This window comes from Pseudophryne corroboree, chromosome 2 (assembly GCF_028390025.1).
Source record: "Pseudophryne corroboree isolate aPseCor3 chromosome 2, aPseCor3.hap2, whole genome shotgun sequence".
NCBI lineage: Eukaryota > Metazoa > Chordata > Amphibia > Anura > Myobatrachidae > Pseudophryne > Pseudophryne corroboree.
This window is the reverse complement of record NC_086445.1, coordinates 138,547,521-138,575,315: the sequence shown is the minus strand read 5'-3', so window position 1 is coordinate 138,575,315 and position 27,795 is coordinate 138,547,521. Positions and strand designations below refer to the sequence as shown.

General features: G+C 43.1%; 1 protein-coding gene across 1 annotated transcript in view; it reads right to left on the bottom strand.

Moving 5' to 3' along the window:
- The window catches only part of LOC134990638 (WD repeat-containing protein on Y chromosome-like), a 146,993-nt gene that overhangs the window by 40,181 nt on the left and 79,017 nt on the right, over positions 1-27,795 (bottom strand). The window contains exons 10-18 of the mRNA XM_063950709.1: positions 20,871-20,916; positions 20,484-20,530; positions 19,778-19,898; positions 19,526-19,595; positions 18,118-18,361; positions 17,316-17,421; positions 13,568-13,719; positions 11,045-11,147; positions 5,646-5,752 (exon numbers count right to left, since the gene is read on the bottom strand). Coding sequence (XP_063806779.1) covers positions 5,646-5,752; positions 11,045-11,147; positions 13,568-13,719; positions 17,316-17,421; positions 18,118-18,361; positions 19,526-19,595; positions 19,778-19,898; positions 20,484-20,530; positions 20,871-20,916 — 996 coding nt within the window. The remainder of the gene's footprint in view (positions 1-5,645; positions 5,753-11,044; positions 11,148-13,567; positions 13,720-17,315; positions 17,422-18,117; positions 18,362-19,525; positions 19,596-19,777; positions 19,899-20,483; positions 20,531-20,870; positions 20,917-27,795) is intronic.

Sequence of the window (27,795 nt, the reverse complement as noted above, 5' to 3'; positions counted from 1 at the left end):
GACTGCCACACTGGTAAGAGACCTACAGTATGATATTCCAATACTGGTCAGTGAACTATGTGATTCCCATACTGGTCAGTGAACTATGTGATTCCCATACTGGTAAGAGAGCTGTGATATTCCCATACTGGTCAGTGAACTATGTGATTCCCATACTGGTCAGTGAACTATGTGATTCCCATACTGGTCAGTGAACGATGTGATTCCCATACTGGTAATAGAGCTGTGATATTCCCATACTGATCAGTGAACTATGTGATTCCCATACTGGTCAATGAACTATGTGATTCCCAGACTGTTAAGAGACCTGTGATATTCCCATAATGGTCACTGAACTATGTGATTCCCATACTGGTCAGTGAACTATGTGATTCCCATACTGGTCAGTGAACTATGTGATTCCCATACTGGTCAGTGAACTATGTGATTCCCATACTGGTAAGAGAGCTATGATATTCCCATACTGATCAGTGAACTATGTGATTCCCATACTGGTCAGTGAACCATGTGATTCCCATACTGGTAGGAGAGCTATGATATTCCCATACTGGTCAGTGAACTATGTGATTCCCATACTGGTCAGTGAACTATGTGATTCCCATACTGGTAGGAGAGCTATGATATTCCCATACTGGTAGGAGAGCTATGATATTCCCATACTGGTAGGAGAGCTATGATATTCCCATACTGGTCAGTGAACTATGTGATTCCCATACTGGTAGGAGAGCTGTGATTCCCAGTGGGATTACAAGCCTGAGTACTTATGGGTGATTGATGCTTACAGCACTGTGGAATTTCCTTAACTTCGTTGTGATTAATCTCTAGAACATTATATTGTGTCTTTACAGGAAGGATATTCCTGGGAGAGACAATGCTACAGCATACACTTTGATAGTATACAGGACGGACACAGTGGATTCTGATAATCAGTGCTGCCAGCTGTGCTCACCTCCATGACACTGTTAGCATCATTATCTGTGTGACTTCTGACACTGAAGCTATTTTTGTGTTCGGATACTGGACAAACGTACCCTTTGATATCATCATGTAAGGACACAGGATCTTACTGTGTGAATCAGAGCTGTCAGTCTCGCTTATTGTATAGTGTATCAACCAATCTACAAATATATTATCTATTCATATTCATTGTGGCTCTGTGCACATTAACCTTTATGACACTTTCAATTAATAAACTCAATGATTACGAGCTGTGATGTGAGAGGTTCTTCTTTGTAAGTGATGTATAATTGCTACGGTAACTGTGAAGCATTTATTCATTTAGGAGTTTCAAATGTTTCAGATTTACAGTTATTATTATCCTTTATTTATATGGCTCCACATTGGATCCGCGGTGCCCAATTACAGAGTAAACAAATAAGCAAAACAAGAAGACAGTGACTTACAATACAAGACAATGGGGGTCATTCCGAGTTGTTCGCTCGCTAGCTGCTTTTAGCAGCATTGCACACGCTAAGCCGCCACCCTCTGGGAGTGTATTTTAGCTTAGCAGAATTGCGAACGAAAGATTAGCAGAATTGCGAATAGAAATTTCTTAGCAGTTTCTGAGTAGCTCGAGACTTACACCTACACTGCGATCAGTTCAGTCAGTTTCGTTCCTGGTTTGACGTCACAAACACACCCAGCGTTCACCCAGACACTCCCCCGTTTCTCCAGCCACTCCCGCATTTTTCCCAGAAACGGCAGCGTTTTTTCGCACACTCCCATAAAACGGCCAGTTTCCGCCCAGAAACACCCACTTCCTGTCAGTCACACTACGATCACCAGAACGATGAAAAAACTTCGTTAGGCCGTGAGTAAATGACCAAACTTTTGTGCAGATTTACTTGGCGCAGGCGCACGGCGAACATTGCGCATGCGCAGTTTGTGACAAATCGCTCCGTTGCAAAAAAATCTAACGTTCGAACAACTCAGAATGACCCCCTATATACGACAACTACAGGGTATATAAACATAGCTGCGTCAGTAAACAGCACTGAAATAAGTATCAGGGCGGCAGAAAACCGAGGGATTTGGTGCAGTCAAAGGGAGTATTGAAAGCTTACATTCTAAAGGGGAGGGGCAGACAGACAGGGGTGACACTGATGAGGTAGAAAGTGAGCGTAAGCAACAGAGGACTTAGGATGAGAGACAGCTGGGTTTGGTGAAGAAGTAAGTCTTCAAAGCCTGTTTGAAATTTTGTAGAGAGGTGGAGTCTGAAGGAGAGAGGTAGAGAATTCCAGAGAAAGGGAGCAGCATGTGCAAAATATTGGAGGTACTGTAGGGGAGGAGGTAATCAGTAGGCAGGATAGGCATTAGCAGAGTGAAGAGAACGGAAGGGAGTATAAAGGGAGATAAGGCCAGAGATGTAACTGGGAGAGGAGTGGGTGAGGGCTCTGTAAGTGAGTGTGAGAAGCTTGAAATTGATTCTGGAGGGGTAGGGGAGCCAGTGAAGGGCTAGTAAGAGAGGGGAGGTGGATGTAGTGCGTTTGGTGAGTAAATGAGCCGGGCAGCAGCACTGATGATAAATCGGACTGGAGAGAGGTATGTGTCAGGGGTTCCAGATAGGAGAAGATTACAGTAGTCCAGTCTGGAGATGATCAGTGAGTGGATGAGGGTCTTAGTGGCATCCTGGGTGAGAAGGGGTCTGATCCTGCAAATATTTTTGAGATGAAAATGACAGGTTTGTGAGAGGTGCTGAATGTGCGGTTTGAAAGAGAGGGAAGAGTCAAGGATTACTCCAAGACAGCACACAGTAGTGCCATCAATAGATCATTAAATTGTGGGAGGTAAGGTTGTGCGGGAGGGTGGGAAGATGATCAGCTCAGTCTTAACATTGCTAATCATTGATTTTCATACACATTGGGGGTCATTCAGACCTGATCGCTCGCTAGGGTTTTTTTGCACTGCTGCGAGCAGATAGTCGCCGCTCACTGGGGAGTGTATTTTCATTGTGCAAGTGTGCAATCGCATTTGCAGCCGGCCGGTACAAAAAAGTTTTGTGCAGTTTCTGAGTAGCCCAGAACTTACTTAGCCGCTGCGATCACTTCAGCCTGTCTGGTGCCGGAATTGACGTCAGGCACCCGCCCTGCAAACGCTTGGACACTGCTGCGTTTTTCCAACCACTCCCAGAAAACGGTCAGTTTACACCCATGAACACCTTCTTCCTGTCAATGTCCTTGCGATCAGCTGTGCGAATGGATTCTTCGTACAATCCATCGCTTGGCATGTGTATGAAAATCAATGATTGGTTGATGGGGCAACTTCTCCACTGGCTCACTTCTCCGCTCTTATCACTGCTTAGTAAATGTCCCCATTAGGATCTTACATCATTGGAATACAATACATATTCTAATCAAGGTGATTACATCAGCCAGAGAGCCACCCTGTCGGATCAGCCCACTTTTGGACAATAGGGAGTAAACAAAAAGGGACAATGGTACCTTATATGACTCAACCTTTGAGTGTCCACTGTGGTGTATGAAAACAATATGAAACTAGGTCTAACATGAATACATTAAATAAAGGGTAACAGATAACATAACACAATTACATATATTAACAATATTAAGGTTGATTTAAGTACAGTATTGGGTGAGCAGCAATGGACATGTTATGGAGAATGAACAAACAGACGAATTGGATGTATATGGATATGGGTATAAAAAGTACATATTTGACACAGGAAATGAGGCATAGCTATATTAATTTTCACCGACCTCATTTCCTCACACCCTGCATGTGCGCGGCCCAGCCAATGCGACCGTATCACATTTGGCTGAGTACGCCTCTACCTGATTGACAGATGAAGGTGTTCGCGAGGCGGGCGGCGACGGACTGTTGCGGGAAAAACACTGGCGGTCGGGACATTTTCGGGGCGGCTGCGTGGCGTCACACTTAGCTGCAACGACGGAAAAAATGGCGACAAGCCTCCTCCCTTTGCAGTGGCTGTGGAGGCAGGTGGTCGTCCACAGTTGCTGCAAGTGCAGTTAAATTGTGAACGCCGCCACTGGGCAGAACATTCAGCATGCTGGGCTGTCTTTCCTTGCAACGGACGTCCCCCAGCATGTGAAAGAAAGGATTGCAGATTCTGCTTTGTAGCAGGATCTGCAATCCAGCCTGAATAACTACCAGAATCTGCATTCAGTAATCTTCATGGCCAAAGAACATTAATTCATAATATACACACACTGCGGTTAGGGCGAGTGACTGTAGCGCCTGACACGGATTTATAGTGTATTTAACATTTTACTAGCTGCAGGACATAGATTTTGAAATAAATATGTAAAATCATGTATTCCCAATAAGGTACATAGTTATCAGCTCCTGTAAGTGCTCATAGACTGGGCAGACTTTCTAACTCCATCTCACGTCTGTATATCTTCAACCTAATCTATGCTTTTTCTGTCTTTGTGTGTGCTTTGTACTGTATTTCGATTATTTGTAATGTTGACAGCCTGGTGTGGCAAAGTTTTGTGCAAACAATAATGATGATGCTGTGTTTAGGGTGGCCAATTCCGAGATCGGCAACATCCCGGGATTTAGGCCTAAAATTGGCCAGGATTCAATCCAGGGGATTTCGGGATTAGAAAGCCCCCATGTTTTTTATAATGTCGGGCAGCGTTGAGCGTCCTCAGGAGGCTCAGATGCTGCCCAGCTCCCTCCTCCCTGCTCCCCCAGCCCCCGGCTGTGCGCCCCGCGCAGCGCGACGTGTCGTCAGTGGTCACGCTGCGCAGTCTGATGCCAGCCTCACACTCTGCCCGGACCACACCTCTCCACCCACCGCCTGCAGGAAGTGAACCCGTCTGCACTCCCAGAGGATGGTGAGTGGTTCTGTGGGGTAGGCGGGTCCGGGAAGGGGGGGTGGGGGCATTGAAGATTTTAATTATAAAATCTTCAACCCAATCCAGGGATTGATCATTTTTCAATCGCGATACCAGGGATTAAAAAAAAAAGGCACAGGATTGGCCTCCCTAGATGATGACTCTATATAAACATACACAACATCTCACGACACATTTAAACACTGGAACAAAAAAAACCAAAAGGAATATAGTTACTGTATACAAATGCTGTATGTGCCATGTACATATACTAACACCACTGATGTAGTCTGTGTGCAAATTTGTTTGAGGGACGCCCCCGCCCCACCTCGGGAAAATGGTGGTAGCAGAGTGCCAGGGACTGCTACATTCTGCATGTCATACTTTTGTCACAGGAGAAATGGCGCTGGCCTCAAGCTCCATCATTGGGGTGCAATGTGTGTGGCATGGGCCCCTGTGCACTAATTATGGCCGGTATTCAATTAGCTGTGGTAATTTACTGCAGCTAATGGATTCAGCTGGGGCTATAGAATTAGCACCGATATGCGGTATTTATTGGGCGCCTCAGGCGTCAGACGCATAACCTGCGATAAGCAGCCGTCTGAGCCGCGATACACATGGGATCTAGAAATTATCCCCTGTAACACCACAAAGAACTAAATGTAACAATAAGAAACAGGACTGGCAGGAGCTGAGCTGAAGTTTAGAGCAATGCACTCTTGTGAGCCAGCGGGAGATGTAGATTTCAGTTTTAAAAATGGAACAATATGGAAGGAATGGCGGACAGCCTGGTTTTAAAAAAGCACCCCCCCAGTAATGACATACCTTCTTTCACTGTGATCAAAGGTCATACATGTTATGGCAGCATCTTTATGTGCCTCGTTAATTTCCAGCATTTGCTTTCCGGTATCAAAATCCCAAACCTTTATAACCTGCAGACACAAAAGTCATTATAGAAATATTTAACTCTTTGTATTGAAGTAGAATTAAAAATTCTAAATATACTTATGACTACATTTAACAGACCACCTTCACCTTTTAGCAGATGGACAATTTAAGATGACTTTAATTATTTACTGCTGTCTATGCTCTACTGTAACTTGTACTATATTTCCAACTTTCTTCTATGCTCCTCAGTAAGGTCTTAGCTTCACCCAGTCAGAGTTGTTTATGTTTGTTGCTCTCAGATATGACACAGAGCTATGTGATATTCAAGGAGAACCACGACATATGGGCTTATGTAATAGCCTGCAAGATGCAGGCTGTGTGGGAATTCCGGCGAGTATGTCCATATTTTTAAAGCGCCAATCATTTACAAGGCAAAACCTTCGTGAAGATTGTGTTTTTATTTGTACTGCACATACACAGAGACATTGCAGATTCAGAGGCATTTTGCACTTACAACAGCTGATGGAGGAGGGGGCATGCAAGCATTGCCCAAGTACACTAAGGATCTGCCAGGAGGCGTATAACTTTACTTAACCCTAATTCAAAAAGGAGATTTATTTTCATACATGTTAAAACCTTTTCTTTAAATCCATAAAGGACACAGGCTTTACACTGGGTACAGGTGGTGAACTGGAGTTTGGGCACCAAACGGTTAAGTTTCTTCTGCCAGCAGCCCAAGCTCCTTCTCCCCTATGCCTCACCCCCAGCCTCCAGGTCCAATTAACCCTTTATGACCCCTTGTCCATTTAAATGGACATTAAAAAAATGTATTACATCAACTGTATTGTGATGACAGTTGCCATTCATATCCCAATATCCATTTAAATGTACAAAAATACTGTGAAATTTTTTCCGACAGATGGTATTTAAATGGACAGAACATAGTTTATGTACTAAAAATAAAAATGACCTAACCATATTTTTTTTTACATTTGGGAGGGGGGGGGGGGGGAGGGGTTACTTAGTGCCTCATTCGTATACTTTACCAGTGTTATCACTGGGATACACTGGAAAAATGCAACAGATCATAAAGGGTTGAGTTAACAAGCCCAAGTTGCGGAGGAAGACTAAGGAGAGGAAAAACCGGAACACACATAGATCCTAACACACAGTGGAAGAAACCCCCTCAAGCCAGGTGCGTCAAGGTGGGCACCCTGTGTACCCTATGGATTCAAAGAAAAGGATCTAACAGGTAAATACATAAATAACCTTTTCTCTGTCATCCATAGGGGACACAGGCCAAAGCTGTCCCCCTAAAGAGAACCCTATGCCCAAAAGTCGCACCCACCGAGGCAAAGGTGTCAAAGGAATAGAACTTGATGAATGTAAAGGCAGAGGACCACGTGGCTGCTTTACATAGAAACATATAACTTATAGAAATTGACGGCAGATAAGAACCGCTTGGCCCATCTAGTCTGCCCTTTTTTTTTTATTTACCATAGTTTTAGCTCAATCCTTATTTGATCCTTATTTCTTTGTAAGGATATCCTTATGTCTATCCCATGCATGTTTAAATTGCTCTACTGTCTTAGCCGCTACCACCTCTGATGGGAGGCTATTCCATTTGTCCACTACCCTTTCTGTGAAGTAACTTTTCCGTAAATTTCTCCTGAACCTCCCCCCCTCCAGTCTCAGTGCATGTCCTCGTGGCCTATTGCTTCTCTTCATTTGGAGAATGTTTCCCTCCTGGACTTTGTTAAAACCCTTGATATATTTGAAAGTTTCTATCATGTCCCCTCTTTCCCTTCTCTGCTCCAAACTATACATAGAGATTTTTTAGTCTTTCTGGGTATGTATTGTGATGTAGGCCATGCACCATTTTAGTTGCCCTTCTCTGTACGTCTCTAATGCAGGGGTGGCCAACCAGTCAGAGACAAAGAACCAAAAAATCTTGTTAGGTACGTCAAAGAGCCGAAGGCAAGCATGCAAAAAATGGGGTGTGGCCTTGTGCCTGCTAGGACACGCCCCTGGTGTAAAATACATTGAAAATGCCAGATCCACATAAAATAAATTTTTAAAGCCAGATCCAACATAAAATACATTGAAGAAGTCACTTCTGCATAAAATAATTGAAAAAGCCAGAACCACATAAAATATTCAGTACACTTCAGCTCTCCTGCCAGCATCCTCCTGTCACTCCACTCAGCTCACCCACGTGTCACTCCTGCTAGCACCCTCCTATGTCACTACAGCCAGCTCTCCCATGTGTCACTCCTGCTAGAACCCTCATGTGTCACTTCAGACCCCCCCCCCCATCTCATGCCATTGCAGCAGATCCTTATTACCCCTTTCACACCGCAAAAATATCACAGTATCGACCTGGCATATTGACGGGTCGACACAGCTTGGTGTGCGGTGTGAAAGAGCCATGGTCGAATTCCCGGGTTGCCTGACCCAGTAATTCAACCCGAGTTGTAAGCAGTGTTATTCCCGGGTTAAATACTGTGTCAGCGTAAACGGTTTCCTGGGTCGATGCGACCCGGGACCCGTTTACTACATAGGGAGAGGCGGCGCAGAGATGAGCTCATCTCCCGGCGCCACCTCCGCACCCGCTACCAGCTCCGCCCCCCGCTGCTATGGCAACCGACCCAGCAAATTGCCGGGTTGGAAAGCTGCCTGTTAGGGTCCAATGCGGTGTTTCACCTCTAGTATCTGGCTCCCTCAGTCCACAGCCCCCATAGAGCTGCCGCATGTCTTTCTAGAGTGCAGTGGTTACCAGTTCTGTTGTGGTAATGTGACTTCAAGTGTTGGAGCCACATTTAAGGAAAGAAAAAGCCACATGCGGCTCAAGAGCCACAGGTTGGCCACCGCTACTCTAATGTATTAATATCCTTTTGAAGATACGGCCTCCAGAATTGAACACGGTATTCTAGATGAGGCCGTACCAATGACCTATACAGTCGCATTATTACTTATTACTTTCTGCTGCTGATTCCTCTCCCAGTGCAGCCAAGCATCTGCCTAGCCTTCCTCATTGCTTTATTACATTGCTTATCTGCCTTTAAGTCACCTGAAATAGTGACTCCTAGATCCCTTTCCTCCTCAGTAGTTTCCAGTGTAGTGCCATTAATACTATATTTAGCCTTTGGATTTTTGAGACCCAAGTGCATGATTTTGCATTTTTTGGCATTAAACTGTAATTGCCGCACTCTTGACCATTCCTCTAGTCTACTTAAATCCTCAATCATTTGTTTTACCCCACCTGGTGTGTCTACCCTGTTGCATACCTTTGTGTCATCTGCAAAAAGGCATACTTTCCCTTTAATACCATTTGCAATGTCACCAATAAAGATATTAAAAAGCACTGGTCCAAGTACAGATCCCTGAGGTACTCCACTGGTAACATTTCCCTCCTGTGAATGCACTCCATTTACCACAACTCTCTGTTTTCTATCCTGCAACCAAGATCTTATCTATTCAACAATCCTAGTATCCAATCCCAAACTTCCAAGTTTATTTAGCAGTCTGCGATGTGGAACAGTGTCAAAAGCCTTACTAAAGTTTAGACAAGCTATATCCATGGCTCCACCTTTATCCATCACTTTAGTCACACAGTCAAAAAAGTAAATAAGATTTGTTTGACATGATCTCCCCCCAGTGAATCCATTCTGTGTGGGATCCTGTAAATTACTGGATTTGAGATAATCTACAACTCTTTCTTTTAAGAGTGTTTCCATCAATTTTCCTACTACTGATATAAGACTCACTGGTCTGTAGTTGTTTGCCTCTTCCTTGCTTCCACTTTTGTGCAGTGGGACTACGTTCGCTCTTTTCCAGTCCTTTGGAATTACTCCTGTAGCTAATGACTGGTTGAATAATTCTGTCAATGGTGCTACCAGCACCTCTTTAAGTTCTTTTAGTATCCTTGGATGTATCCCATCTGGATAAGATGATCTGCTATTACATTGTCTACCTCAACAAGACTCCCAGTCTCTGTCTTTAGTTTTATAATTCCGTCTTTTGTTTATCTCCTTTCGCTTATATACCTAAAAAAAAGTTTTGCCTCCTTTACCCACTCACTGGGCCATTTTCTCCTTAGCTTGTGCCTTTGCACATCTGATTACCTTCTTAGTCTCCTTCTAACAAGATATATATATATATATATCTTTGCCTTCATTACTTTGTGTCTGCCTATATTTCCTAAAAGCCATCTTTTTTTCTTTCACAATATTTGCTATTTCTATCGCAAACCATACTGGCTTCCTTTTCCTTGTGTTTTTCCTAACACTTTTGATACAAATGTCAGTTGCCTTTAATATTGTACTTTTTAATGTTTCCCACCTCTCCTGCACTGCTTCCAAGTTCCTCCACTCTGCCAAAGAATTGCTTACACATTTTCCCATCCCTACAAAATCAGCCTTCCTAAAATCCAGCACCTTTGTTTTTTGTATGGGACGAGTCTGAACCATACTGCTTGATGATCACTGGATCCCAGGTTTTCACCCACTTTTACGTCCGATATCCTGTTTCCATTTGTAAGTATTAAGTCTAATATTGCGTCTTTCCGAGTGGGCTCCCTCATGAATTGGTGGAGGGATGCTCCTTGAAGGGAATTTAAAATGTCTCTACTTCTAGTGGGACTAGCAACAGACACCTCCCAGTTTACATCTGGAAATTAAAGTCTCCCATGATTATTACTTCTCCTTTTAATGTCATTTTAGTTATGTCCTGCAATAGGTTCTTGTCCAGTTCGTCTTCCTGTCCTGGTGGCCTGTATATCACGCCAATACGAATAATCGACTTCTCCCCTGTTTCTATGGTCACCCAAAGTGCCTCAGTTTTTTCTTCAATACTTTGTATTAAGGTAGTATTTATGCTTTTTTTATATACATTGCTACCCCTCCTCAGATTCTTCCCATTTTGTCCTTCCTAAATAACGTATATCCCGGTATAGCTATGTCTCAGTCATGATATTCATTGCACCATGACTCTGTAATTGCCACAATATCTAGATCATCCATTGTCATTATTGCAGTTAGTTCTGGGATTTTATTTCCTAAGCTCCTAGCATTTGCACACATAGCTTTTAGAGTCTTGTTTGTGCTTTTCCTGTTCCTAGCTATGTTCTTCTCTCTACCTATGTTTATTTGGTTTTGATCTGAATTATCTTGTGAATATGCTTCCTATTTCCTTTGCCTGCAGAAGCAATACCTCTGTGTTGGGGGAGCATATTGCTTTATTCCTATTTGGTTTACATAGCTGAGCCACAGAAGTGCCACATCTATACGCAAATTGTCCAAATCCATTTTAATAGAATACAATCTTAAATAACTTACCGATCCTTCTGAACAGGTTACGACTTGCCTGAAGGTCTTATTGTATTTGCAGCAGAGGACTGGTTTCCTATGTGAAGTATCCAGGTTGGGCTGCGTCACAGACCTTACAACAAAACACAGTATTCACGTTATCTCAAGTTACCTAACACTGCTCAAAAACAGTGGCCTCATCAGTTTTGAAGATCACCACATACTCTTTACCCCTGCTGTATAGTTTCCTGGTGATCTTCACCATCACTTGATTTAAATTATACAGGTAGCCGAAACCCATAGCAACATATGTTTGCTTTCATTCTCTACAGTGAGCTTAAAACATATCAGAATACACTGCAATGGGCCAAGGTAAGGGAAAGCCTAGAAATCTACAAAATCTAGGCAGACCCTCATGGTGAGAGCACACCCCTATTGTCCCCATCCTAGGTCCTGCAAAGTTTGGAAAATGTTTCTACAAATGTATGATTTCCAATAAAATGTATTACATATCTGAGAAACTTGGTTCTAGGGGCCCCACTTGAGCTCCTGAATCACCGGTTGCACACTTTTGCTCTAACATAAAGTTTATACTGCATATGACACTCATTTGAAGCTGAGCCTGTACTTGAAAATGCTATTGGAAGAATCAAGGAAGGTTATCTGGAAAATCAATTTCTGATGAGACGATTTCCAAACACACTTAAGGGACACTTATTAAAGCCCATAAATATGGTCAATACTCCAAAGAAGTCTGTTTTCAGAGGATTACCACATTTTTGATCATCGTGGGTATTTAATAAGGGGGTAGCACAGCAGCTATTGGAGACATCTGCTCCACTCCACCTCTACGTTTTCAGATGCGGCCCCCATAGCTTTCCCTGAGGACAGTGTAAAAGTACGCCTAGCTTTCCAGAGCTTGGCCAAGCTGCTAACGTAAGCCCACCGCAGCCTACGGGCTACATGCAGGCATTTTTTCAGAGATAGGAATATTTCAAACACCTCTCTGGTAATTACAGCCCAATACATTCTGATGGACTGGGAAGTGTTTTTTATATTTATTTTTTACATTTTAGACGCTTTATAGCCCATGTCCAAGCACCTGGGGTTTGACCAATTGCCTCCAAAAAGGTTCCCAAATAACAGCAATATGCGGCAATGAAGAATATAACTTTACTGGACATATTAATAAATAGGCTTCTTAAGAAACATGGATAATGTGCTTTCACATACTCTACACTATATTTACCACTGCTGTTTGAAAGCACTGAGCAAACGTCTTGTACTGTGCAGAAATCTAAAGCTGGCCATACATTAAAGTGATTCGCAAACGAGCAATGCCGCTAACAATTTTCCCGGCAGCTCCTGAACAAACAATATCGTTAGGTCAGACAAAGAACCTAACGATATATCGGATGATCTGCCATCCACTACTTCCACATCGTTACCGGGATTGCCAGAATTTATGTGCAGCAGGTAAGATCTGAAGAAACAACAAACGACTGGCGGGACCGCACATCGGATCATTATCGTTCGGCAAAACTGCATGTTTTGCACAATTTAGAGTGATTTATCGTTCCGATGGATAAAAATCGTGCCATTGGCCATAAAATCGTCCTACTGTATGGCCAGGTTAAGACTCAAAATGAAACCACTTGCAGCGGGACGTACTAACATACATCGCGGCCCATCGCAGCGATGCTAATCGCATATGTACTAACATGCGATTAGCATCGCAATGCGATGACAGAGGCCCCCTGCGATACCTGTGAGAGGGTTGGGAGGGGTCGCTGTCTGGTCCGTCACCTCCCATGGCTGGGAGTGTACAGGGATTCCCTGGGTTCCTCTTCCCCCCTGAAGCTGGAAGGACAAATGGCTGTGCTGCGGGGGAGAAGGAGGTTAGAGGATCGTGGAGCGCGCTGGGAGTCTGCAAGGATGCAGATGAGGGGGTCGGCGTGAGCGGTGGGATGCGGTAAGAAGCCCATAGGCTTCTATAGGGTATCGCCATAAAAAGATGATGATACCCTCAGCATCAATATGCTGAAAGAGACACTGACAGTGTAAAGTATACAGCAAAAGGATCCTTACTAGCGAATAATGATTATGAAAATGTTGATTACAAACAGCAAGCGTGTACTCAGAGTACTCAGAGATGGTTCCCCCCAACCTCTCTTGCTTCCTATCTTAGAAGGTGGGAAGGGGAAGCAATATCTCCTGTACCCTTAACTCTGGGAAAGTGGCGCTGAGCAGTGACATTATATCAGGTGCTACTCTAACAGCACTATACTGACATGGAGTGGCTGCTTCTCCTCAGTCAGTGGCTGGCGCTCAGTGTGTGGGGTTCTCATTCAGAGTTTCAGGTGTACCTAACGATAATACTGGACTGTAGAGGGTAAAGGTTAGTTTCCACCTCGAGTGAAGAAACAGTGAACTGCTATGGGAAGTTCTGGCTTCCCCACCTGTGGCAGACCTCACCTGGCCACAAGAACCATTTTGTATACATCTTATCAATAATGACAGGTGAAAAAAAAAAAAAAAAAGATTCGTACTTACTGTGACTTGATTTTCAGAAGGTTGATGGAATCGGTGACCATACAAAGTGCTTTGAGGTAAGGGACATACTGGCAAGCACTCAGTTCTCCTCTGATCCCGCTGATTTTCGACCAGGTGCTGAATAAACAGGTAGTAGTACGTATATCCCAAATCTAAAACAAATGAGAGATGGAAAAATGCAATTTTATTCACACAGTACCTATGTGAGACTGTACGTCTGGCAATAATGAATTGTAACACATATACCCACTTTAGAAGTAGTATTTACTTTGTATAAATGATCGGTAAAAATATAAAACAGATATAGAACCGACATTGTTCTTGAACTTTTCTTCACATTATTTGGAATAACTTATTTGGAATAACTTTTAAAGGGAAATCAGACGTGCCCTTTGACCTTTATGTGCTGGGATTCCATGAGAAGCCTTGCTGGAACAGCCATACTGCCACAGAGCAACCAGAAGCCTGACCAGAACGGTTTCCTCATCCATCGCACTGAAGTCGTACACAGTGGAGAAGGGGCAGGAGTGGCTGGAATTTATTATAGGGCTGTTGGATGCTTATATTGTTTTTAACTCTAATATTCCTGTTATAAGACATTACATACAGTAGTCCATATCATGTTATTATTGGTATTTTTATTTATCTCCCCTTTGGAGCTGATGCAAACCTGGCTTTCAATAATGAGCAGCAATTGTGACTATTTGCAGATTGGCAACTATTTTAAGAAGCATAAGCACCTGGTTTATGCCAGGCAAACATCCCATACTTGTCGGATTTTAACTGCAAATAAATGTTAATACTTTGCCCTGTTCACTCATTTCTTATTCCTGCGATGTTACATCTTCCCACTGCATACATATAATATGTAGATCCTGTCACTTAGGTACACATGGTTTATTTATGTATTTGTATATAATTAGAGCTATTTGCAAGAAGCACAATGAAGGAATGTAACCTGTAAATGTAGGAAACTGTAATGCCAAAACCTTCCACTAGAGGGAACATGGAACCATTCTATACAATGCATGGGGAAAACAAGCTTTCCTCTGAGACTAAACATACCACAGATCTTACACGTTATTTCTGTTTTAGATTTTAGTATTGTTGAATACATGTAATAGTAATATAAAGTAATAGTTCATCTATCTTATATATGTATTACATTTGGTCTGAAGACTCCACAATCTCTATTTGTTTATTCTGCCAATTACAATGAAATAGATACAGCATAGTTACCCTTACCTACAAAGCCCTTAACAACACCTCCTCATACATCTCAGCCTTATCTTGGAATATGCTCTTAGATCTACATCTGAATTGCATCTCCCCACTTATAATTCAATACCACAACAAAACAGAGCGTATTGCGGGTAATTGTATCACTAAAGGATATCCCATTACCTGTTGGGGGCCTATTCTCTTTGGTTGAGACTATTCATTACGTACATAGTTGGATTGGGGGGCACTCCAAACAATTCTTGCACAGAGTGTTAGTAGACCTGGGGCCGGCGCACTATAACACCTTACAAATCAATGATGATGATGATGAAACAATAATAACAGGAATGTGCGTCTTATCAACGTAGTCCCTATTTTTTGGGGATAGGTCAAGGTGAATGCGACGTTTTATTTTAATAAAAAGAGCAGCATCAGGACTGTCTGTGAACGCTGGGACATGTGGGAGTTTGTGTAATCTATAAATGTAGAGTTCTCGGTTAGAATTTACATAACCTTCACAGTATTTGAATATCATATTATAAATAAGCTTTTATACAACAAGGTAGCCGACTACTGTATTTATGGGGTCAGCTGTGATCCTGTACCGGGTAAAGTTCAGGTACACCTTAATTATACATGGGTGAATTTAGATCTTGACTATTGTTTTTTGCCATAATTAAACACATCGCCTTGTTCCCCATTGTAAGCCAATGAGGAAATGGGTGTGTGTTTCATTTAATACCCAGGACGACCAACATTCAGAAAGGAAGGGGTCACATGGGAAATAATACTAAACAAGTGACAACGGGCCAGATGTTCTATGCCTTGAAGAGTGATAAAGTGGAGAGTGATAAAGTACTATCCAATCAGCTCCTAACTGCCATGTTACAGGCTGTACAGTGTTTAAAAATTGACAGGAGCTGGTTGGCTGGTACTTTGTTGCCTTCTACTTTATCACTTTTCATGGCTTAGTACATCTGGCCCTATTAACAATATGTCCAAGACCTTGGTGGCCTAGGTGATGACTTTGGCATGCCTGGTGGTAGCACTGACCCTGAGGAAAAATCTGAGCGCCCTGAAACGCGCCAGAAAACTAAGATTAGAACATATTATTCAGCTGTCAGCCTGCTGTCTTATATTTTCTTGATTGGAGATTTAGGGCCTGATTCTGAGTTATGCGTATAATGAAATGCAGCTGCAACTAGCGACCATTTGCATACTGCACGTACATCGCGGACTGCATATGCATCATAGTAAATGGGAATGCAGGGGGATTCCATAGAAGGAATTGCATTATGTACCCACCAAGCCCTTAATACGGCATTTGTGGAGTTGTCAGAATGAAATAAGGACTTCATCTGGTTCAGTCGGAGATTGATCATTCCTTCAGCTGCATCAGTCACACACAGTATGCTGAGTTATTTATTAGATGTACATGTAGCTTAGATTAGTTTTGGTGACTCATCTTTTTATTTATATTATAGCTAGACTAAGCTTTCTTTTAGTTTTGTGTGTATAATTAGTAACTCCTGTACTTCTAAACTTTTCTTACTACGGATGATAACCTGTTCTTTGTAGTTATTTTACATGCATAGCAATCGCTGGTGACTGTCTATATAATAAATATGTACAGGTTGAGTCTCCCTTATCCAAAATGCTTGGGACCAGAGGTATTTTGGATATCGGATTTTTCCGTATTTTGGAATAATTGCATACCATAATGAGATATCATGGTGATGGGACCTAAATCTAAGCACAGAATGCATTTATGTTTCATATACACCTTATACACACAGCCTGAAGGTCATTTTAGCCAATATTTTTTATAACTTTGTACATTAAACAAAGTGTGTCTACATTCACACAATTCATTTATGTTTCATATACACCTTATAAACACAGCCTGAGGGTCATTTAATACAATATTTTTAATAACTTTGTGTATTAAACAAAGTTTGTGTACATTGAGTCATCAAAAAACAAAGGTTTCACTATCTCACTCTCATTCAAAAAAGTCCGTATTTCGGAATATTCCGTATTTCGGAATATTTGGATATGGGATACTCAACCTGTACCGGCAGATTACTAGATCTTTATAGTGATTTTACATGCATAGCAATCGCTGGTCACCATCTATATAATAAATATGTACCGGCAGATTACTAGATCTTTATAGTGATTTTACATGCATAGCAATCACTGGTCACCGTCTATATCATAAATATGTACCGGCAGATTACTAGATCTTTATAGTGATTTTACATGCATAGCAATCACTGGTCACCGTCTATATAATAAATATGTACCGGCAGATTACTAGATCTTTATAGTGATTTTACATGCATAGCAATCGCTGGTCACCGTCTATATCATAAATATGTACCGGCAGATTACTAGATCTTTATAGTGATTTTACATGCATAGCAATCGCTGGTCACCGTCTATATCATAAATATGTACCGGCAGATTACTAGATCTGTCTTGACCCTTGTGGTACACCCAGCTCATAGTACATAAATTATTTTACCTTTGCGGCATTGTCTGTGTCAACGGAAAATAGCCTATTATCTTCAGAAGATATCTCAAGGGAAAATATAGGCGCTGTATGACCACGCAGTATGCCGTCTGCTTGTCTAGAAACAAAGAACAAGTGCAAATTACACTATATTAATTAGGGGCTCAAACTATTCTTATGGTAATGGGGGACTGGTGGAAAGGACTGGCATTCACAGGGCAAGGGCCCCCTAGCTTCTGCGGCTGGCACAATCTTTCCAGTGATATAAGGGCAGACAGGGCATAGGCAGAAGATAGCAAAGTCTTTGGCAATGTATCAATGCATGGCACCGCTGACATACCACGTAACGGGGGAGGGGGGTGTTTGGGTGACACGCACACTATTAAGTCCAGTGTTTCACACTTACAGTCCAGGCTTTAGAGGTATCCATGCTTGAGCAGAGATGGTTAAATCAAAATACCTGAGGTACTAATTAAGTCACCTGTGCTCAAGTATGGCTATCCTTTAACCCTGGACTGTTAGGGCTAAATGTACTAAGATGGGAGTTCTATTTAAGAAGGGATGTTGCTAATAGCAACCAATCAGATTCTAGGTATTATCTTCTAGAAGGTGCTAGATAAATGAGAAATAGAATCTGATTAGTTGGTATGGGCAACATCCCATCATAGTAAATTTACCCCTAAGTGTGCCTTGAGGACTGTGGTTGGGAACCTCAGAGATAGATAGATAGACAGACAGACAGACAGACAGACAGACAGACAGACAGACAGACAGATAGATATGTATTACCAGATTATAAATATGGTAATCTTACCCAGGTACATAAATATTCCACATTCGAATGAGGCGATCCAATCCACCGGTCACAACAAGACAGTTCTTCTTGCAGAAAGCAAACGTTTTCACCCCTTTGTGCACCTGGAATACAGTCTGGTCTCGGCTCGCTCTCTTCTGCGGTGCCCCATTGGTAATCTTTCCTTGTCGTCCATTCACAAACTTAGTCTGGGGTCTGATGCCCCTCATTTGCTGCTCTACATTTGTTTTTCCGACAGTGCAACCTTAATAACAACAGATGGGAAATCACTCACATTCAGGTGCTTTTGCATGGAAATATAGCAATAACAAATCTATTGGGACATCTACAGTGGTTTTGACCAATCTAGTTTACTGGAAAGAGAACAGAAGCAAAAGAAAGGAAGAACATTGATAACTGTCCCTAAGAGCTTTCTGAAGGCCAACAGATGGAGATATTTATATCAAACTGCGCAAGCATTATTGGCTGCATAGGCATCTTATAATATCTTGGTTGGTCGATTCTCCCGATAAGGTGCTGCTTTCTTGATGTCAATTTTAAAATGTACATTCTTGTTGCGTGCAAATATGTGGACAGTGTCCACTTTCTCTGGTCACCAACACATGTAGAGAGACAGATATGGAAAAAAGGACACTTGCATTGTGTAAGTCTGTTTTGTCACATGACCTCACAACCCAATGCCAGGAGTGACAGCATTAAGCCTGCTGGAAGAGAGGTATGGAAACTGGCCAAGGGTGCCAATGTGGGAATCAGATATATTAGCTGAGAAAATAAAATCAATATTTTGGAGAAAGTATGTTGGATTGTAAGATCTCAAATAAGAGTCGACATTAACAAATCACTACGTGAGATAAACATCTTACACTGTGTACAAGTGTGACAATTCTCCTATTTGGTGCGGTTGGGCTATAACAGGAAAGGGAAGGAGAAATGGAGGAAGAGTGAATGGAGCATACATGATAGTGGTAATTCTGTGTACACCACTCATGCCCCCTACACATTCGTCAATATGCCGCCGAGATGCCCGACGGCAGATACGGCCGACGGGCGACCCGGCATCGGGGGGGAGGTGGACAATCTCGTCCATATTGGCCTGCATGCATAAGCGACTGGGCACCAACGATGAAGGAGCGCGGGGCCGTGCATCGTTCATCGTTGGTGCCTACACACTAAACGATATGAATGAGTTCTCGTTTATTAATGAACGAGAACGTTCATATCGTTTAGTGAAATCTATTAGTGTGTAGGGCCCTTTACAGTAATACTGTACCAGGGAAATGTGTGAAATTCTGCAGCCTAAGGTGGAGTGAGACAAATATTCCAGTTTTTAAAACTTCTTTTACCTCTAGCGAAAACTTTACTTGTAATTTCCATACTTTACAACAATGAAAGTAATGCTAAAATATACCTATTACTAAGGCTGTAGATTCGTCTTTGGAAGCTGAAATGACAGCTTTAATAGAATCGTAGTATTTCATCTGAAAGAAACAGACATATATTTAACAACCCATTTGCACAAGAGAGGTCACAGCAATGAAAACTGAAAACACTTATTTAAAAATTTCAAGTAAGACTCATTTATTCATTAACTGTGACATGATACATTGGTCAGCAAGCCAGACACATACGTTGTGTGTGTGTAGTGATAGTGAGCACTTACTTGTGTTACCCCATCTCCATGCACTTTCCAGCGAATGAAAGATACATTCGGGGAGAGAGCGGCATCGTCCATAGTAATAGTTGACATTATACCATTCGGTTTGGGCTGCTTCTTCCACATTCTAAGAATGAAACGTTTATATTGTCAAAGTAAACAATAATTCATACATGGCGTCGCCTCCCTCTCTCTCTCTCTCAGCTTGGCCACATCTCCTACACCTAGTGCCAGCAGCGTGAGGCATACGCATTTTACAGGCCTATCGGACTTCACATGATAAATATTCTGGCTTATCCGATATCCACAATAAATAAGAATGTCAATTAACTGGGAAATAGTAAAACTTCAAGCTCTGCAAGGTATGTATTGAATGGACAGGCCGCATTGTCATTGTCATATACAGCCCACAAATCACTGCCTCCGCCATGGCTCAATTTCAGTTAATACAGAATGTAAACAATAGGTAGGTAGCTGAAAGTGCCCTCTGTAGAGCGGAGAGTACGGGTCAGGCTAATTTATTGATTACATAAACCTCAATACTTTCTATACACACATTGGACTCTAATACAATGATTTGAAATCAATAAAAATAAAGATATATCAAGTGTAACTTCCAGTATGGTTGTAATATGGCTTACAGGTCCCCATCCTACCCCTAAATGTAATACTAATGCACCTGGATGGAATATTTGTCAGAGATTGTGTTTACCTTAATGTTTCTCCTATTGAAGTGAAGATAAGAATATTCACACATCCCTGTAATATAGAGCACAGACAGACATAAGTGATAATGACAGCTCTGATCAGCCGTCTCTGCAGCTAATGGGGGTAATTCCAAGTTGATCGCAGCAGGAATTTGGTTAGCAATTGGGCAAAACCATGTGCACTGCAGGGGGGGGCAGATATAACATGTGCAGAGAGAGTTAGATTTGGGTGTGGTGTGTACAATCTGCAATCTAATTTGCAGTGTAAAAATAAAGCAGCCAGTATTTACCTTGCACAGAAACAAAATAACCCACCCAAATCTAACTCTCTCTGCACATGTTATATCTGCCTCCCCTGCAGGATAGACAGTCGTGGTTTAGCCTCAGCTTACCTTGTCGTCTCCGTATAAAATCAGACATTCATCCTTGTCTGTTACACTACAAAGAGAAAACATAATTTATATTTTGGAAGCTACTTGACAACCATAAATAAGAGAAATACAAACATAGGGAACACATCTGCAATCAGAACAATTGCAATTGTTATACATTAGGCATACCTCCCAACTCTCCCGATTTTCGCGGGACAATCCTGTTTTTTTTGGGACTGTCCCGCTGTCCCATCTGCGCAGGGGGGGGGGGGGGGGGGGCAGTTGGGAGGCTCCTGTACTCGCTGCCCTGCTTAGCAGAGCAGCGGTGAATAGACGCTGTGTGCATGCGCACAGAGTCTACTCAGTGGAGACAGTAGGAGAGGGGGCATGCCAGCAGCTCACGGAGCGCTGGGCATACCCCCTCAGCATGGCTCACGATCGCGGGGTCCTCCTGCGAAGCCACGACCCCTTTTCACAGGACACACCCCCTTTTCGGGCAGGCGCGCGCAGATGTCCCTCCTTGCCATAGACGAAATTTGGGAGGTATGCATTAGGGGTATTCATAGTGGTGGCAGAAAGTTTGCAGACCCACTAAAATTATATACACTTTTGCAGAAATAAGACCATAAATATGTTCAGATCTACACACAAGGCATAAAAATAATAAACCAAATAACACATCATCCCTTCCAAAGGGAGGCGATCATGAAACCGCCTGTCGAGATCCCGGCAGTCACTATGCAGTACGGCTGGTGTAATGGTTAGCATTACTGCCTCACAGCACTGAGGTCATGGGTTCGATTCCCACAATGGCTCTAACTGTGTGGAGTTTGTATAGTCTTCCTGTGCTTGCGCAGGTTTCCTCCGGGTACTCCGGTTTCCTCCCACAATCCAAAAATATACTGGTAGGTTAACTGGATCCCCCCAAAAAATTAACCCTACTGTGAGTGTGTGTGTGTACATGTGATAGGGAATATAGACTGTAAGCTCCACTGGGGTAGGGACTGATGTGAATGGCCAAATAGTCTCTGGAAAGCGCTGCAGAATATGTGTGCGCTATATAAATAACTGGTAATAAATAAATAATAAAAGCCGTCGCCAGAATCCCGGCACCACAAAATTTTCTCCCTCTATGGGTGTCTACGACACCCATAGGTGGAGAATATAACCTGTGGCGAGCGCAGAGAGCCCGCAAGGGGCTTTCTATCGCTCGTCCCGCTGCCGGCATACTGGTGGCCAGGATCCTACTGTCGGGATCATGACAGCCAGGATCCCAGCCATCAGTACATCATATGTATTCCCTTCCAACTTTATACATATGTCTCCACTATGATCCCCCTCCCTCTTTCCTGTGCACTTTGGAGGCAAGATGTTTGTTTGTTTGTTTTTTAGTTGTGTACTTTTTATTGCAAATTTTAGACTATACACCCAAAAATAATAGAACATCAACAATGGCAGATATGGTACAATATGCAATATGTAAGCAATAATACGGCCAGGCAATGTAAATGAGGAAAAATCACAATACAGGTTAAATAAGCAGGATATAACAAATGCCCCACAGTAGAACAATTAACAATAAGAACCCACAGGCGCCATGTGAGCTCGTATATCAAGGATAAAGTGAAAAGACCAATACAAAAGGTGCAAAAATATCAACAATGCAGACCAAAAAAAGAATAATCGCATATCGATGTAGCATAAAAGTAAAAAATAATACCCTGAGACATCTACCATATAGCTGAGGTTTAAAATAAACAAAAAAAACCTCCAAAATATAACAAAACAAAAACAGGCCCCCTCAAAAAAACAAACCACTCCCAAACCCCCCACCCTGTATAACCTAACCCCAACCTAGGTATACCTGGATCCCCAGAACCCCCTCACCCCCCACTAAGCTACGTGACTTAACTGTCTAACACAGTGGTTTCCAAAGTTTTTTGAATCACGGCACCCTAGAATATCAGATTTTTTTTCATGGCACCCCTAGGCCAAAAATTTCTTATTTAGAAATTTAGAAAGAAATATTACATTAAGTAGATCGCGTTTATATGTCATCCTTAGGGTCAGTTGTGTGGTGAGGGACAAGATTTGCTTCTGTTTGACCACATATTTTATGACTGGCAGCCACCAGCACTGGTTTTGCCTATTATATTGACCATGAATAATTTGAATTGGTCCTGGACCACCAACCCAGGGCACCCCTGCAAGTGTCCCGAGGCACCCCAGGGAGCCACGGCACACAGTTTGGGAACCTCTGGTCTAACACCTAACACCCCACCCCACATACACAAAAAAAAGGATAAATGAAATGGAAATGACTGAGGCATCTAGAAAAATGGATGAAGTCTATATAGAGTAGGTCTCCCACATAAAAGAAGTATATGCAAATATGGAGATATGAGAAATGACCATAACATATAAAAATAAGTAGCACCCGACAGATCTAGTACAATATCTACGGGTATATATACACTTGAATAAGAGACATCTAGATGCAACATAGCTTGGATCAATAAAATAATAAAACTGCACAAATGGTAAGACATAAAAAAACATAAGAGCGCACAATAGTTTAGAGAGTATCGAAAGGTCCTGGCAACCAATGAAGGGACACACAGACTGGAAAATAAACAAAATCAGTCCGGTGGAGAAGACCACTCCGGAACCAAGTAGTCCATCGGCTCACAATCAGTAACCAGTAAATAAACAAAGCAGTCAACCATCTTGTCCAGCAGCCTCCAAGTAGCCAGGAGGATAGGCCACAGTTTAATGGAAATTGTAGAATAGAGAACCATCCTTCTCCTTAACACCCAAAGGACTGGAGTGACATAATACAAGTCTCCCCCAGTATCTAGAAAATCACACTGCGGAACCTGTAATGGAATTACAATGGGGGACCACACAGTAACCAACAATGAAATGGAGGCAGCTGCCGACATCTCACACACCATCACCAACTGCAAACAATGGTGAATATACATAAGACTAATCTGCAACTTCTCCAATGCAGGTATGATGTGTTGTTCAAAGAAACCCACAGCGCTAACCACCGGTTGTGGCGAAGCAGAAGGAATAGCAAATATAGGCTCATTTAAGGGCTTCGAAAGTAGCAACACAGGCGGGTGGGCCCAGCAGGGAAAACAATCACGCAGCAGTCTCTTCTCCGAACATACTAAGAACCCTTTTCTTGGATTCCGCAATAGCCATCAGGATAGTGGAGATCGAGAATCCAAAGGTATTAACAGGGTTAAACATGACTGAAGTAGGGGCCAGCTCCTGATGCACAGATGAATCTTATCCAAAATGGCAGCAGCAAGATGCAGTAGAAAGAACTAACCGTAGGTCAATCCCCTATTCCCCGTGCCCAGGACCTTCACAATCCAGAGAAGGAGAACCGAGGAACAGGAGCTGTAGCGGAGGCTGAAGCCACAGAGCAACAAGGCATGTGACAGCAGTTATACCAGAGTCAGCACACAACCGCAGAGCAGAGACCAGCGCAGGCGGCACAACGTGGTCTACTCAAGATGGCCGCAGCAGGACGTAGCAGGCAAAATAGAATATTCCGGCGGACCCCACACACTTCACCCCGCCCGGCGGAGGTTTAGAGCCAGAGACAGGAGCCAGTGGCAGGAGCTCTGAAGCAGCAGACGGGCACCACAGAGAAGGCGGGGCTGGAGTCACACAGACCAGAGCTGCCGCCGTCCATGGATAAGAAGCGAGCAGAGGGTCTCTCGAACACCGGAGCTGGTAAGTAAGGCACCCGGGTTACAATCAGCATGGGATCACGTGCAGGGTAAGCAGGAGGGCACAGTGCACCCACCATGTAAGCCAAGCCATTAGACCACCAGGAAAATAGGAGAAAATCAGGCTATTGGCTGGGCGCTACAGGATATTGCTACCTACTCCATGTGCAGCTAAGCCACGCCGTCGGCGAGATGTGTTTTTATTTAACAAATATACACACATCCATCCATGATCTATTAATGTCATAGTCCCTCAGAGGCATTACAGAAATCTGCTTCGCCCCCTGCAGCTCCTACAGGGGACTCTTCCTCAGCCACACTCCCAGCTCTGGTAAGGTGAAGTAGGAAATCTGCACCTTCAGAGCCATAATGCCAGCCCGTTACTCTCTTTCTCTTGCATGATTCCCACACCCTCCCACTATTCTCTCCTCTTCCCCTTCATACTGCTGTCATTTATCACCCCAGGTCCACTTTCCAAATTCAAAGATGGCTTTGCTTTTCTTGCTGTATACCCATTCGCTTTGGGACCTCTCCCCTTCTCTATTACTTTGTTTTACCATTGGAAGATGTCACTTGGTGGCTGCAGACCCCCCCCCCCCCCCCCCCCCCAGTAAAAATCTCCACCTCCATCCCCAGTAATCATTGTGTTACTGCAGTGGCTCCACATTGGAAGCACTATCTGCTAATCACATGCCGGATAGGCAGTCCCAGGGGTAGAGTTTTGACCTCCTGGGACTGCCAGTCTAGAATGTGATAGCAGAGAATGGGGAAGCCACTCTCCTGTGTTTCCATCAGATCTAGTGTTCTTCTAGGGGCTGCAAAATACACATTGCATAGAAACCAGGGGGTTAGTGCACATGCACGAGTTTCTGGTTTGAGGATATTTTTTTTACACCACTTAGGCGGCCATCCATACTCAAGTCCAAGTCCAGAAGTAAGAGCCATCACTATGTGTAACCAACTGTATCTGTGCTATCTACACATGGATCTCCCACCGCTACCTAGCGCTCAACATGCCCAAAACAGATCTCATTATCTGCTCTCCTCCCGCTGTCATCACCTCTCCTCAAATCTTCATTTCCCCACAATTTTCTCAGTGTCAAAAGAAAACGCACAGCCTTTATGTCACTCTCCACCCTGCACATTATTCCTCACATCCCATCTTTCTCCCAGTCTTCTCAACTCCACAGTACCATATCTAGTGCTATCCTGTCCAAACAGTAATAATGTCCCTGCTCCTCCAGCTTAGAAATAATGCAGCCGTGACTACTGCAACCTACACCTATCTGGCATTTCCTTACTCATCTATCCTCACTTCACACCAACTTCTGCAGCAAGACAGATCTTCCTCACTCACTGCTCAACATATGAGGACCACTCGGCAATCGGGCCGTCTCCTGCAGAATCACACTGAAATGACTGTCCTATGAAGCCTGGGGTGTGGATCAGAAATGGAAGATCCATTCACCAATTCAGACGACCACATAGTGGTAAAATAGCCCGTTCCTCAGGCACTGAGCTGTGACTAGTACAAACTTTTGAATTTGGCACCTGCTGACGAGCACTATAGATAGGACAGAGATGCAGATGCATACCTAAGAACAGCTGCTACGGAGGAATCACAGCAATGTGTGACACCTGGGAATTACAACCAGTACAAAGAACATGAGAACTAGCGATACATAGTTGCCCATGCATAGAGAACAACAGAACATGACAAATGCATACAAATGCAGCCAATATTATTTTTGAGTATTATTTTTGTGCGTTTCATTATTTGATCGGGACACCATTCAATAGGAGTGGAATACACTGTGTACATTCTGACCAATGGCTGGACCAAGGCCGCTGTCCAATCAGCTGCGCCTGACTTCTGCCTGAGTATTATGAGTATTTTGTTTTGTTGGTTTCTGAATTTGAGATATTTCTTTTTGCTTACTGATACCGTACATTCTTACTGTTTACAGGTAAAAGTCAGCAGTAACTTCCCTATAGAACAATGCTTAAAAATATATTGTGATTGGAACGTTTACAGCTTATATGTGGCTGAATCACATGACAACAATACAGATTTAAGTAAGCGATTACTTAGCAGCACCAACTTCCAATGTAAAGAAAGTAATGTTCTCATGGCAATGTGACCGCATGTAACAGGGCTTATTATTGCAATAATTATTATCCACTTGAAAAATATTAAACCCCTCTCTAAAGTGTAACAAACACAGGGCATGATTCGGAATTGTATGCAAACCCGATGGTTTACGGAGAACTGCGCATGTGCGGAATGGGCCCCGTGTGATTGCTCGCAGTCCCCCTTTAGCCGCAGCATGAGTGACATACTGTGGTGCTTGGGGGTGAAGTAGGAGCGGCGTTTTGTAGGCGTGCCAAGCCCAGGATCTTCGTTGTCAGACTGCCTGAACTCGGCTCACCAGTTTTGGGATGCAGCACTCAGATGCATGCAGGAGGCGTCTATCTCCTACAGACGCCTCCTGCTGCATTTGCATTTTAGTTGTGTGGTATTGCACAGCCGTTTCCCTGCTTCTTCCCTTCTTTAATAAGTTAAATAACTCTTGTGTATTCCCTTTGCACTGCTGCAGGGCCGGTCCTAGGTATAGGCAAACTAGGCAAATGCCTAGGGAATTTGGAATGCTTAGTGGCACAAGCAGCTTATGCTGATTAAAATGATATGCCGCATGCCTATATTCTTTGTGCGACTGCAGCTGTATCTGTATATAATATGCTACGTTACAGTGTATTCCTGGAAATCACTGTAACGTAGCATTTCGTATGCAGATACAGCCACAGTCACACACAGAATATAGGCATGCTGCATATCATTTTAATTAGCAGAAGCAATGCAAATAACACACATCTAAAGCAAAAAAAGGTGCCCGACATTAGTAGAGCTGGCTGGGAGCTGCCAGCTGACTCATGCCAGGCATCCTGCTGCATGACGTATTGAGGCAAGATGTATGAGGACACATCTGTATCCAAGCAGAGGCAGAGGTCACAGTGTTAGCGGCCGTGTGAGTGCTGTGTGCGGGTGAGTTAATTGTACAATAGTGTTCGGCATATGTGTAAGGGGCATTATGTGTGTCATTATGTGTATAAGAGCATTCAAAATGTGCAGCATATGTGTAAGGGGCATTATGTGTGCCATTAGGTCAAAGGTTGACAAATGTGTAAGGCGCATTAAGTTT